Source organism: Aplidium turbinatum, chromosome 1 (assembly GCF_918807975.1).
Source record: "Aplidium turbinatum chromosome 1, kaAplTurb1.1, whole genome shotgun sequence".
NCBI lineage: Eukaryota > Metazoa > Chordata > Ascidiacea > Aplousobranchia > Polyclinidae > Aplidium > Aplidium turbinatum.
The window spans coordinates 42,295,274-42,308,629 of NC_137472.1; the positions used below are offsets into that span (position 1 = coordinate 42,295,274).

At 36.7% G+C, this 13,356-nt stretch overlaps 1 protein-coding gene across 2 annotated transcripts; it reads left to right on the forward strand.

Moving 5' to 3' along the window:
- The first annotated feature begins 1,344 nt into the window (after window positions 1-1,344).
- Window positions 1,345-12,838, forward strand: LOC145780015 (galactokinase-like). 2 transcript variants are annotated; one of them, XM_082591726.1, is made up of 8 exons: window positions 1,345-1,580; window positions 2,208-2,400; window positions 2,869-2,988; window positions 3,571-3,709; window positions 4,206-4,387; window positions 5,309-5,459; window positions 5,695-5,857; window positions 6,131-12,838. In XM_082591726.1, the coding sequence occupies exons 1-8, from the start codon at window positions 1,410-1,412 to the stop codon at window positions 6,191-6,193; spliced, it is 1,182 nt and encodes a 393-aa protein (XP_082447852.1). In that variant the 5' UTR covers window positions 1,345-1,409; the 3' UTR covers window positions 6,194-12,838. The 2 variants fall into 2 exon arrangements, with proteins under 2 accessions (XP_082447852.1, XP_082447847.1); XM_082591721.1 differs by having other exon boundaries at window positions 6,147-12,838.
- Window positions 12,839-13,356: the final 518 nt, after the last annotated feature.

The window sequence follows — 13,356 nt, forward strand, 5'->3', positions numbered from 1 at the left end:
TAATATCTACATTGTGAAGTACGCAAATATCATGCTGCTAAAAGATATACTTAATCTATTGCATATCATTTTGAACATTTGTTAAGTTCAGAATTGCTTCATTACTGTTGAAGTTAACATGAATACTGCATAATACATCAAGTTATTTAAAAAAGCAACACTTCTCTGCTTGAAGAAAACAATCATTTCATTGTTTGAATACCATATGTCGGCTTCATAGCCGAGTGGAGAGAGCCCTGGAACGGCAATTAAAAAAGCGACAGTTCAACAGTGCTCAAGAGCATACACCTACTGGACAGGTGTCTAAGTGTCTTTGGCAAGACACTTAAATGCATGCCTGAAAGAGTGAAGGTGGACACAAAGATTGGCTACCTGTCTTCCCGTTCACTTAATCTAAATCTTTAACCACCAGGTGTAAGCCTGGATACAATAAACAAAACAAAAAATACCATATACCTCATGTTATGCATAGATCATGGTTTTTGATTTTTATATTTTTGTACTAAACCAGAGGCGTCCAACTTGTGGCTCGCGGGCCACATGTGGCCCGCGTGATATTTTTCGAAATGACATATATTTTATAATCAACTCAATCGCCAACGTAATTTATGGCAAACTTACATTCCGATAAATTGGCATTTATTGTTTGTTTTCTTTCTCTATTGCTTTATAATCCCTAGTGCATGGGGTGCGCACTGCGCAACTGTTCAAGTTAATTTTATTGTCTCACAATGCACATTGTTACGCATCACATTTTCCACATTGTTACCTCCACTCTTTTCCACACAATAGTACTGGTGCTTCAAGAGTCAGTCAATCAGCAATATTTCTTGCTTTTAGCGAGAGCAGTTCAAAACTTTCTATTGCTAGAATTTTACAAAAAAAATTGTTTCTTAAGAAAAAGCTCAGAGGATTCATAGATTGGCAGTTTTCGTGACATCATTATTCGACAGCACTTACTTGTGCGAGCAAGTTTTTCGTGGATGAACCTAGGGACAGCGGACAATACATTACGGGACGTGCAACTCCGCTGTTCCGGCAACATCAGAAGGGTCAATTGCCAATTTGACATTTTTTACGCTTTACTGAGCACTGGCTTGCTTTCAACTAAAAACCTTAAACCACTTTAAAACCAACTTCACTCTTCTTATATAACCCATAAAATGTATTATACAAACATATTTCTAAGATTAGAATTTGGGTGTGAGGATTTTAATTAGAAATTATCGGTCAGTCATTTTAAGATTACAAATTAGCAGTAAATACTCAAGTGGCCCGCGCAACCATTCGTAAACTACACGTGGCCCTTTGGCCAAAAAGGTTGGACACCCCTGTACTAAACTGTTGTTGCAGAGTTTATGTTATATACAATCTTTTACTTAAAATTTCAAATTTAAGTCTATTTAAGTATGGCTGGTCTTCAAGAAACTGCTAAACTAGAACATCTGTTGGGAAAAGCAAAGGCAGCATTCAATGAAAACTTTCCTGGTTACACGCCGAATATTATTGGTTGTGCTCCAGGAAGAGTAAACCTCATTGGAGAGCATACTGACTACAATGAAGGCCTTGTATTTCCAATGGTTGGTAGAATGGTAGATGTGTGCTGATAATTTTATGATGTGTTTTACCTTTAAGACTTACAGTTGTTTATTGTGTTACTGTTTAGAAAAGGAAAATGACTTACATTGTAGGAGTTGAACTGTAAAACGAGAAGATTAAGAAGTAAAATTATAGACATTGACAAATATTTACTAAAAACGTTACAATTGTTTTTTTTTTGTTTCATTAAACTTAATTCACAAGAAGTCATTCATTATTCACTGTTTATTTTTTTATGGTTGATAATTTTGTTGATGCTACTTCTGCTAAATGCAATGATTAATTTGAAATTGAAATAATTTTTATCCACAAATCAATGAAAAAGTGTGTTTATTGTTTTGTTATTTGTTAAACTTTGTTTATTTTACATTATTTTTGCAAGTTGAATAAATTAGAAAAAAATTGTAAATTTATCTTTGCTATGGTTGTATGATATATAATATGATACATTATATATTATAGTATATAATTAAAAAGGTTGCGACTTTTTAAGTTACATATAATTTTAAAACTGCTGACATTGCAGTTATGAAATAACGAAATAATCACTTTAATCAGTTATATATAAGGAATGCATATTTCATGATTTTAAATTCTTATATTTTAAGGCATTGTCACAAGTCACTGTGGTACTTGGTTGTCGTGATGACAAGTCTTCAGAAATTTCTGTGTATACTGCGGCTGATGTTGTAAAGGAACCTCAACTTGTTGCCTTTGACTCTCCCACTTCTGACTGCCCACTAACACCTGGCAAACCTGCATGGTCAAACTACGTAAAAGGGGTTATTCAATGTTTTAAACGTAAGCTGCTGTTTATGTTCTTATAGTACATACCATAATACTATTTCAGTCAATAACAATAAGCCATGGCAGGAGTGTTGAATTACATGTTCTGTGTTAAAAAAATTATCCATGCGATGCACTATTGCACACACAAATAAGGTTATGATAAAAGAAAATTGTGAGCACAGTATTTTCTTTTAACCACATTTTTAGCATTATTTGGTGGTGTTATTTAGCCACTGCGGGTTTTGATTTCATAAATTTTGCATCGCCCAAGAACATATGATTAATTGTTAGTTGTTGATTTTAATATGGCTGATCTTTTCGTTTTGTCTGCTGAATGGAGAATATATAAGCTTGATTGATTGACTCAACTATGCAAATTTCTATGCAACAAAGCTTCAATGTATAATAAATACATTCAATATTTGAATAATAAACTACAGTTTATTTGTCCATGTTTTCATGATGTCTTACAATGTTTAGTTGCACCTGTGCCGGGCTTTAAGGCAGTTATAGTAAGCAGTGTTCCAATTGGTGGAGGAGTATCCAGTTCTGCATCATTAGAAGTGGCTGTGTACACTTTCCTAGAGGAGTTAGTGGGAGGTAAGGCTAAGCTAGTTAATAATACGATCGTATTTTATGTTTATATTCTTTCAGTGCATATTGCATTGTACTTTATTACAGTGGTAATAAATTTGTCATATGATAGTTGCATATATTATTGCAGGCCAACCCCCAGAGATGGGCAGTAGCACTCTACTTTTTTTAGCGCTGTTTTTTTAGTTGCTAGAGCAGTGTGACATTTGTTTCACCATAGCGGTTACATTAACACTATAACAGCGACATTCTTTCACCTGTGTTGGCTGTTGTGTAGTGGGTAGTGGCATTATTATGATAGGCGGTACATTTGCTTCAATCATTAATTGTTATTTTGCTACCAGTTACATTCAGGTTTATTTGCTTTTTTGACATATTGTAGCAATAACAAGATACAGTACTTTTAAAGTAGCAGATGCCCACCTCTTCGAACAACCTTGTATGGTTGATCACAATTATGTTGCAACAAAAAAGCGAGCATCTCCAGTGATTCTCACCCAGGAAATATTTTGTTTTGCCCCAGGCTGTCATTGCCAGGCAATTTTAAAGCATGATTTTTGCGCTGATCTTTTATCCTTGTTCCGTTAGTTTCAGCTCCTGATCTTAGAACTAAAGCCTTATCTTGCCAAGAAGCTGAGCACAAATTTCCAAAAATGCCTTGTGGGATAATGGACCAGTTCATTTCTGTGATGGGAAAAGAAGGACATGCTCTTCTTATAGATTGTCGGTATGTTGCATATGTGTGCATGGCCTTTATATAGAATATATGACGTTTAAAGATTCGTTGGTGAAGATACTGTTGTCGATGAAATAATGTTATGGATAAAAGTTTACTTACTAAGTACGATTAAAGAAAAGTACACGAAACATTTATGAAGTTTTGCTGTCGTCTTCCACCATTTGTACATTAGGGACTTACTTAGAGTTCTGACAAGTATTACTTTTGTTCGACTTGTTATTTTGATTGCCCAATGCCCATGGTGACAGTCTTTGGCAGCACACAATTTGCAGTCAAACGTCCTTCAGCTTTCTATAGAATTACGTAGCTATTGTAAAATAGAGTGCTCAGTAGATGTCATTAACGTTCATATAATTTGCATCATCTCGGCTTCAGTGAGACAGGCTGAAAATAAATCATCTATTTATACAACTAATGTGACTTGGCTTATCTCATTTTTCCAGTTGAGGTAACTAGTTTTTTTTCAATTGGTAAAATTGTTTAGCTCCATGGAGTCCACTCTCATCCCGCTGAAGGATGCAAGCATCAGTGTGTTGATCGCAAACAGCAACGTCCGCCATCATTTGACAGGAAGTGAATATCCCAATAGAAGACGAGACTGTTTCCGAGCAGCTGAAATTATGAAAAAGAAAAGTCTTCGTGAAGCTTCGCTCAGCGACCTCAAAGGTATACGTATATTTTGTCCTTTAGAAACAACAAATCAACCGTTTTTTACAGCAATTTAACGTCAAATTCACGTCTGCAGACGTTGAATCAATGTAAAAAACAGTTGATTTGCTGTTTGGGTTATTTGCAAGTACTGTTTCTTTGCTAAAGTGCGAAGAAACGCAGTGAAAAGAGATAAAGCAGTCAGATGGAGCTGTGTGGCTGACAAGGCTTAGGTGACCTGGTTGTAGTGTATGACCTCGAAAAGTTTGTATATATATTTTTCTTATTTGTGAGTCGACAGAAATCATAAAAAAACAAAGTAGTGTGTATCCATCTGACATAAAATCGCAGCATGCCAAACAAAAACATGTCTTGCAAGTCTTAGCTTGTACACAGTACACCCTTGAATCATAGCTTGCAAAAATTTACCTTGCAGTCTACTAAAGCGCCCTGGGTTAAAAACGGTAACAGGCGCCAACAGGTGTGTAGCCTAAAGTGTGCGCTAAAACATTTTAGCCATCGGCTTTGCCTCGCCAATACAGAATAAATATCTAGCGACAGTAAATTTTTGATTAGTTGTGCCAGACAACAACAACTCTCAATGGCTGTCGGTGCTGGCAGGTCTACAGTAATTTGGATTTCAAGTTGGGTTATACCAAAGACATTCGAAAATCGCTACCCATTGTACTCTTTCTTTCATAACGCAGTGAAGATAAGTCGGGTAGTAATGGGGTGACGTCGTCAATATGACGCAAAGTTGCAAAAGAGTAAAAAGAAAAGATCTTTCCCGTACTTGATTGCAAGCATCGGGGAATGAGAAGATAGGTGGCACTAATAAGAGTGGGATGGCCAGTTTGTTTTTTCAACAACCCAGCTTAAATCCGGGAGTCGACGTGATTTTTAATTTCCCGATGATACCGAAAGGAGTTTTTGTTGCAGCGCACCAGGTGGACATGGACAAGGTTGTTTTCCGACGTGCTCGTCACGTGATCGGAGAAATCCAACGCACCATCGACGCAGCATCAGCTCTCAAGGATGGCGACTACAAGTTGTTTGGAAAATACATGGTGGAAAGTCATAATTCTTTGAGGTCGGAAACTTTTGTATTTTATATGTCAACCTGGCTGTTATGCTGTAATACTAGAATATTAGTAATTTGGCTTTCCCATTCTTTAATAGATGATTTCATTTTGAACTATTTGGTTTACAGTTAACTTTAGTAAACACAAAAATTGGATGTTTCTACTGCTATACATTAATATTTCACCTTTTACTGTCGTGAATATGAACGATGACGTGAATATGATGTTGTATAAACGTTGCAGAGACGATTATGAAGTGAGCTGCAAGGAGCTTGATGAACTGGTAGATTACGCACTTGAGTGTGAGGGAGTGTATGGGAGCCGCATGACCGGGGGTGGCTTTGGGGGGTGCACTGTTTCGTTGGTCGATGCTGACAAAGTGAACAATGTCGTCAGTCATATGCAGGTAAGAATTGATTGCAACAGACACAAGCAACTATATGTTTGCAGATATATTTGAAGTCCACTCACTTTCCAATTATGCCTGAAGTCAGTTAATTTTACGAGTGGAATATCGTAAAGTCAATGAATTTGAAAATACTTAAAAACAGTTGTTTGAATATATCAGTTTGAAGCATGCTTGAAGTAGTTTTGCTTCATACTTCTATGTCACTAAAAATTAACACTCCTAAAAATTGCATTTGTAATTTTCAATGCCATATATATTGAAAGTTAACAGTACGTTTGTTTCACAGTCGAAATATTCGGGGACTGCTACATTCTACGTTGTTTCACCAGCTGATGGCGCCAGAGTGATCCGTGCATGATCCCAAGCTATGTAAAACACACGACGCTCTCAATCTTACCTGCTCTTCCTCAATATTTAATGGACATTTTGCTATTTAATTTCAGTTTTCGACGTTGATTGCTGAGTCGTGCACGTCTCTCTTGGCTTCCTGTTATATGCAATCAGTGAATGCGCGTCATTCTGTGTCTCTCCCGTAGATGTAATTACATGAAAACCATACACAAATGTTTTAACTTATCACATTTTTATACACTTTGCGTGCCCATGACCAGCTAGCAAAAGCTACGCCTAGCGTTGAAACGATACAAAAAAGAAACTTTTGCCATTTGGGAATTGCTGTTGCGCACTGCATACCGTTTTATTTCACCACTAGCAAAGCAGTGTCAACAACCAGCTTTTTATTGTTCTAAAAATGAATCACTGTTTTCCATTTTACAGTTAATTAATACACACACGTTTGATACACAATGTTAGTTACTTTTGGATTTCTTTGTTGTATGACGGCCAGAAAACTTTCAAGCTGTTTTTGTATCGATTTTGTGTCTGGACAAGAGACAATGTTAAACTCTCTTGTTACTGTAGCTGTTTGGTAGATTATGTTTGTAGATGGTTTTGGTGCTTTACAATACTGTCGCCTATCTTTGTATTTTAGTTGCGTAGAAATTGCCCTAGAAATGCTCGTATTACACAACCATATTCAATGTGTACTGTACAATTTGTCAATTTACTGTCACTCGTCTTTATACGCGCGGTACTAAATCTAACTTATTTGATTGCACAATAGAGTTCTGTCCAGGCAAAGAAAATTGCAAGACCAAAAAAGAGATGGCTAGAGTTGGTGAGAAACTACATCAGTACGGTACAAAGAATCTGGACAGAATCAACCCCAACACGAGAGAACCATGGCGAAAAGGCTGCAAAAATCTGGCGGACCCCTGCTAGCGAGGACAAACGCCAGGTCTCATCTACTGAAAATGGGACAAACGGATGGTGATTTGAAGATACTGAAACAACGCCATGTTATGCTAGCATCGAGAGCGCGCTATTGTATCACCGCAAAACTCTATTAGGTGGACAAAACTACAGGTTTTGATGCTCACACACTAAGTTCGTCTCTAATCCGATCTTTTTTTTTACCTAGCGCTTTACATAAATTCTCGTCAAATAGTTCATAGTGTGTTGTCTATTTGTATTGTTTTGATGATTTTTTTTTACGTAATGGACTGAAACTGTTGTGCATGAAATAGTTTGATTGATTAGTTTTGTCTTTATACTTGTTCTCAACTGTCTAAGTTCAGTGGCTCTTAACTCTTTCCCCCACAATGCACTTCTCTTCAAATAGGATTTCAAAATATGCTTTAATACTAAATGCACTCGCACAGATCACAAGAAAAAACAAAATAAAAAAATACATTCGTCAGTCACCATTCTTCAGTCAACCGTAACACCAGTAGCTTTAGCATCCAGCTGTTTACTCAACAGCAACATTCTTGGTCACTGTCGGTTAAAGATAAACGGTTTGTCGTTAAATATATAAAAAAAAATTATGCCCGGTTTAGATTGCTGGTGTAGTTGCTTGCTGCGCTACCTTCAGCTTCCAAGCAGAAGCTTTCAATCCTTCTATTGTGAAGTTATTTTAAGTAGTTTCTTGTGCTGCAGCTGGCTCCGTTGTTTTGCTTTCAAGATCATGTTTTCACAGGGAACAGAATGTTATCACTTGTACTACTTCAGCCAGCCGATCGTCATTCCAACGTTAGTGTACGTTTTTGTGTGATTTTCAACAAACCTTTCTATGCCTAGCGATGTATGTTAAAGAACGACTTGTGTTTTGTGGGATTGTTCACTTTCTAAGATGATTCCATAGCAAGCCTCAAAGAGAATTATGAGTTCAGCGAAACTGTTTCTATTCTGTGCTTTTATTTCCGTGAGCGCATTCAACTAGTCATACGTGGTTTTTACCAATTGTGGTAAACTTTTACATTTATTTTAACCGTTGTATACGTTGCATTTACATTGGGCTTCATTTAAAGCTGTTACGTCAGAGATTCTTCACAAAATGCGTTCATTTGCGTTTGCACTGAAGTAGTCACCATTGCAATTTTGCAGAAGTTGATCAAACTGTGAAAATTATTCAAACGCTGCTGTCGCTTTGCCAACCAATTTTTCATACATTGGTTTTACATTCGGTGCATTTTGCTGAAACCTCGTGGTGAAATGTGCCGGTTGCGACTGCCGAATCCAGCGCTTTCATTATGAACCCAGACAACAAAACCCGTCATTTTTACATTGATTCAACGTGTGCAAACGTTAAATCAATCTAAAAATCTTTTGCTATCGTGGAAACGATCAATCCGTGGCCTACGAAAATAGATGGCCTGGACACCGTGCACAAGCCTTCAGAACTGAAGGCTGAAGTCTGTTAAATAATGAAAAGCGTACTTTGGTTGGATATTCGTCAAGAATGTTTATTCAAGCACAATAGTGTTTTTTCTGATCACAAGCAGCTTTAATATGAGGAAAAAAATATCATAGCATTTATCAAGCAACATGCAAACACAATTCAATAATTTAAACATTGAATGGAATGCTTAAGATGTACTAGTATTTCCGAAGTTTTACTGATATCATTATCACATTATCAATATGCTTACATACAGATTGCAAAAAAAATCGACTGTTTGAAAGCGCATTCTCCAAAAAGGGCTTGCAGATTAAATGTGTTAAGTAAGGGCGTCTTCAAATCATACGCGTAAACAATAACATTAGATGTCAAACGAAAAGAAAACTGAAAAATACATAAAATGGATAATTAGAGCAAACTTTTTGAATGGTTTAATTGTGTATAATTACAGTCTGTTAACTCCGATGTACAACTGTTGTCTACACATAAAAGTATATTTTCAAAATGGAAAGTGAGGTTGATCATACTTTTCAAACCTAACCTAAGGTATTCCTATCCCAGCTTTATCACTTTCAGTTCAGTTTCTTTTGAACTGCTCGGGGTATTCATTTAGGCATAGTTTTTAATGAATATATTAGACAATATCCGAGAATGTTTCGTTGTTATACCACTGAACTTGTACTGTTTTGCAATTAACATGAAATTGTTTATACAGAATGACCTACAGAACGACCCTGTTAATCTTTGAAAAAAAAAATCATACAAAACACAGACCATTGGACAAGGGTGTCAACAGGGACAGTCAATGCACCTCTATCAATGGTGGTAAAATAGTCTTTATATTTCTCAAAATAATAATAAGTGTTATCATCATTTAATATTGGAATCTTTCGCTGAATATATCCAGCAATATAAATCATAGCATTGTTTGTACTGGTGGTAACACATTCTTCAAGTGAAATAATATTGTCAATAATTTCCTTTTCGGCGTCAGATAATTCTCTGTCGCAGAATTGACACTGGTGTCCATCAATACCTTCAACTTCCATATCGAGCTGAAGTGTCAATTTTGCTCGTTGTATGTTCACTTTCTCAATGACGGATTTTGCTGTTATGAAATAAGCTCCCCCAGATCCTTGGCGAAGCTTTGAGAAGCATTTTTCCAAATCATCAGTGGTGAACCAACCTAGCAAGACATATTTGGCGCCTGTTTGTAATAAAAACTTCGCAAGATCGACGAGTCCATTGCATGTTTGTTGTAGTGCCTTGCTGGTGTCTCTAGTTAGCTGCTTTACTCGCTTACCAGTGGGCTTCATGAAAGCAGCCAAAGCAGCAGTTTCTTGAAGCACTTGAAGCTGTGGGTCATCAATAGAAACTATGGCTTTTCGGAGCTTATCCCTTTTGCGTAAATCAAGTCCAGGCACTTTTGTGCTGACCACTTTCCAGAATTGCAAAATCTTTTCTATAAAAAGTATAGTTCCTTTACATTCATTGCTGTTGAGTGAAGGATGTGTCTTGTGCTGTTAATGTTTCGTCACAAAATACTCTAAGGCAAAGTGAAACTGATTGACGTTCAACTGGCTTGGGATAAACTGCTGCTTCAGTCAAGCGAGACAGTTTCACAAGGTTTTCAGCTTCGAGTTTGTAGAGCTGGATCAAATATGCCCATTTTGCAACATATGTGTGTTCTTTGTGAACAAACTTTAGCTCTCTAATTTTTTCAGTTATCCAGTTGTTTTGTATACACTTGAGTAAATGGACAAAGTCATATAATAAATAAAGACCTGTAGTGGTTAACCATGGTTTGTTATCTACCGTGTCGAACATTGAAAAAAAATTTTGGTTTACCCGATTTCCGTCAACAATAACTGCAAGAACATTTCCATTTTCAACAGCACTCACAGCATCAATTAGCGGAGTACATTGTGTGTACTGAAACTGTGCATTTAATTTGGCAACAGGAAGAATCCTTGCCAAAAATTCAGGACCTCTCCATAAAGGCTCTTAACCATGAAGGACAAAACAGTACTAGCTAATTTGTCAGGATGATTTACTGCTCGACCAAACAGGAAGCCGCCTTGGTAAAGAAGAGCCGTTTTTACATACACCTCAATGACACATTTTCTTTTTGAAATATCTAGTTGCGAGAGTACATTGTTCATAAAAGTCAAATCATAAACAGAACGAATTTTTGAGGTGATGCGAGTTAAAGTCTTTATGCTTGGAAGTTTGTAATCGGCACGTAAACGATCATACAGACAACGACTTAGTGCAAAATATTCAAATGCCCGGCATATCATTTCAGATGAATAAATAGTCTGATCAACTCTTGTTTTACCCATCACATTCAACTGCTGCAAGATTACACTTGTATGTCTGTCTTCTTCTTTATTTGCAAGAAAAGTAATGGCTGCGAATAAAGCTGATTTTGTCTTTATTTTTGATATCCGATTATGTAACAAAGGTGCAATGGAACATGGGGACCCATTGTGATAAGCAGCAAATGTGTAGTCTTCATGTAATTTCAGTGCAAATAATGGCATTCCAGCTTTCATAATTTTTGATTGGATTGCAGTATAATTTTCTGTTTTGTAAACTACGACATTTTCATTACTCAAAACATTGCACAAATCATCCAAAAGTAAAGTATCTTGCTTTACAAACTCACCAATTTCATCAGGAATAATACCTCGCTTTTCACTAGAAGCTAAAGTTTTCCTTTTTTTTTGTTGGAGGCGTGGGAACACAACTTGTTGGAATGTCAGGAAATAGCGAAGGAGGATTTGTCGGCCGCAGTTTTCCATAGTGTGGAGAAAATGGTTCATCTTCAGGCCAGTGACGAACACAAACTGCACTATGTTTAGTTACAACCCACTTGGCTCTTGGAATGCTATCTTTCCACTTTTGTTTCTCTACACCATCTTTTGGAAATTTATACACAGATACTTTGATCTCGGAAGAATCATAATTTGAATTGCAGTGAGGCACACAGCATTTAAGAGGCATTATTTATTGGGTAATCTGTAAAAATACTTGTCTATTAGCAAAAAGGGCTACACTGATGCAGGCCTATCATATAAAGTTTACTTGATGCTATCCTTAAACAGACACTGAATTGCCTTAATTTAATTACAAGTCTTCTTTGTTACTTTACTACCTCACTTAAGTTTTTACTGTGTTCAGCTAAAAACTTTTCAAGAATAATCAGGACACTTAACACACTTTCGGTAGGCTACAAATAGTGATTGTACAATATAAAAATATCTGGCCAACTAGGGCTTTCCAAATAATTTCATTGCCACTACCTGAGTGCATATTATGATAACCCTTCCTACTCTAAAACAACTAGCGTACTAGTTCCTTGTAAACCTTCTCAAGACTACAAAATAACCTCTAAATCATAAATCCTGCTTCCAGATACCAACACATTACAGGTATTCTTTATCATTTCAACTCTACTTCTGTAGGCTACATGCATCTTTGAGCTTCTGTTAATACTAGTGAATTCAGTAAAAAGCTGCACTTCACTGCACCCAGCAGGCTCTAGCTAGCAAAGCTTTCTATTTTATATCGTTTCAATGTCGACCGATGTTGAAACGACGTAATAGAAAAACAAATTTTATCAATTCTAGAATGTGACTCAACGATCGCAAGAAAAACCTCCCTTGGGAGACGTTTTTTCTTTTTCACAAACTTGGGAGTCAGCCGTCAGTTTTGAAGGCTTGTGCACGTTGTCCAGGCCATCTATTTTCGTAGGCCACGGATCAATCCCATTTTCCGCGTCTATTCGAAGCAATGACATCGCAGTTGTAACACGTGAACGTCGCTTGTGACATCGCTGAACGTTAAAACCTAGTAAAATTAGCAATTTTTGTTCGCTGTGACGCAAAATCACTCTTTTTCACCTTGATTCAATGTTTGCAGACGTTGAATAAATGTGAAAAAGAGTTTTTTTTCCAGCTAGACCTGTTCACTATCTTGCGTTCGTGATACTCCACTTTTCGATTTGTATGTTGTTGACTCTTTGAGCTCATAGAGTTACACGTGCTGTCCATAATTGAGATTTTTAGTGCAAAGTTCAGATTCTTATAGACTATAGCAACGTATTCTTCAATTAAACCTATTTTCGATTGGTGTATTTGTTGAAATTTAACAAACGTGGTCTTTTGATTATTTATTTTAGTAGTTCACATCGTGAAGTTCTTTATGAGAGAAAATAAGAAAATACTTGAATTGATAAATAATATAAAGTCTAAAAGAATGTAGTTTGCCTGCGAAAAAAGTTTGAATGTTGCAAGGTGTTTACACACTTATCTGAATGTAACGCGGTCTAGTTGGAAATCCCGTTCTTCCAAATGCCTGTATTTGTGGTGCGGCTAGTTTGCTTAACTAATAACAAACAATAGGCATTTGTAACTAATAATCTACAACCTTCTCGGAGAACCAGTTGGGTCATGGTCTCACCAGACTTTTTGCACCAAGGCGTAGGCTAACCGTTCTCAAGTGTTTGGTGCAGGTATGTTGAGGCTTGGCAGAGAGTGCTACCTGTGAGTACGGGGAAGCGCAGACCATATAATCAAGGACTGCCTGCTGTACAACCTAGCTATGTTAGGCCTAAGCAATTGAAAGAACGTTGAAAAACTGTGAAGACATTTGAAAAACTGTGACCTCAAAGTTAATTAGCCTGTTTATAAGCCGCCGTTTAAAGAGCTTATTTTAAACTTAAATAATTTAGAAGTGGCTTTGTGCTCATTGA

Bases quoted from the DNA above. Each gene is read 5' to 3' on its own strand.
- LOC145780015 (XM_082591721.1), top strand. From the start codon at position 1,410: ATGGCTGGTCTTCAAGAAACTGCTAAACTAGAACATCTGTTGGGAAAA. The intron at 2,401-2,868 runs GTAAGCTGCTGT...TACAATGTTTAG, and splicing joins GGTTATTCAATGTTTTAAAC to TTGCACCTGTGCCGGGCTTT. The intron at 5,460-5,694 runs GTCGGAAACTTT...TAAACGTTGCAG, and splicing joins GAAAGTCATAATTCTTTGAG to AGACGATTATGAAGTGAGCT.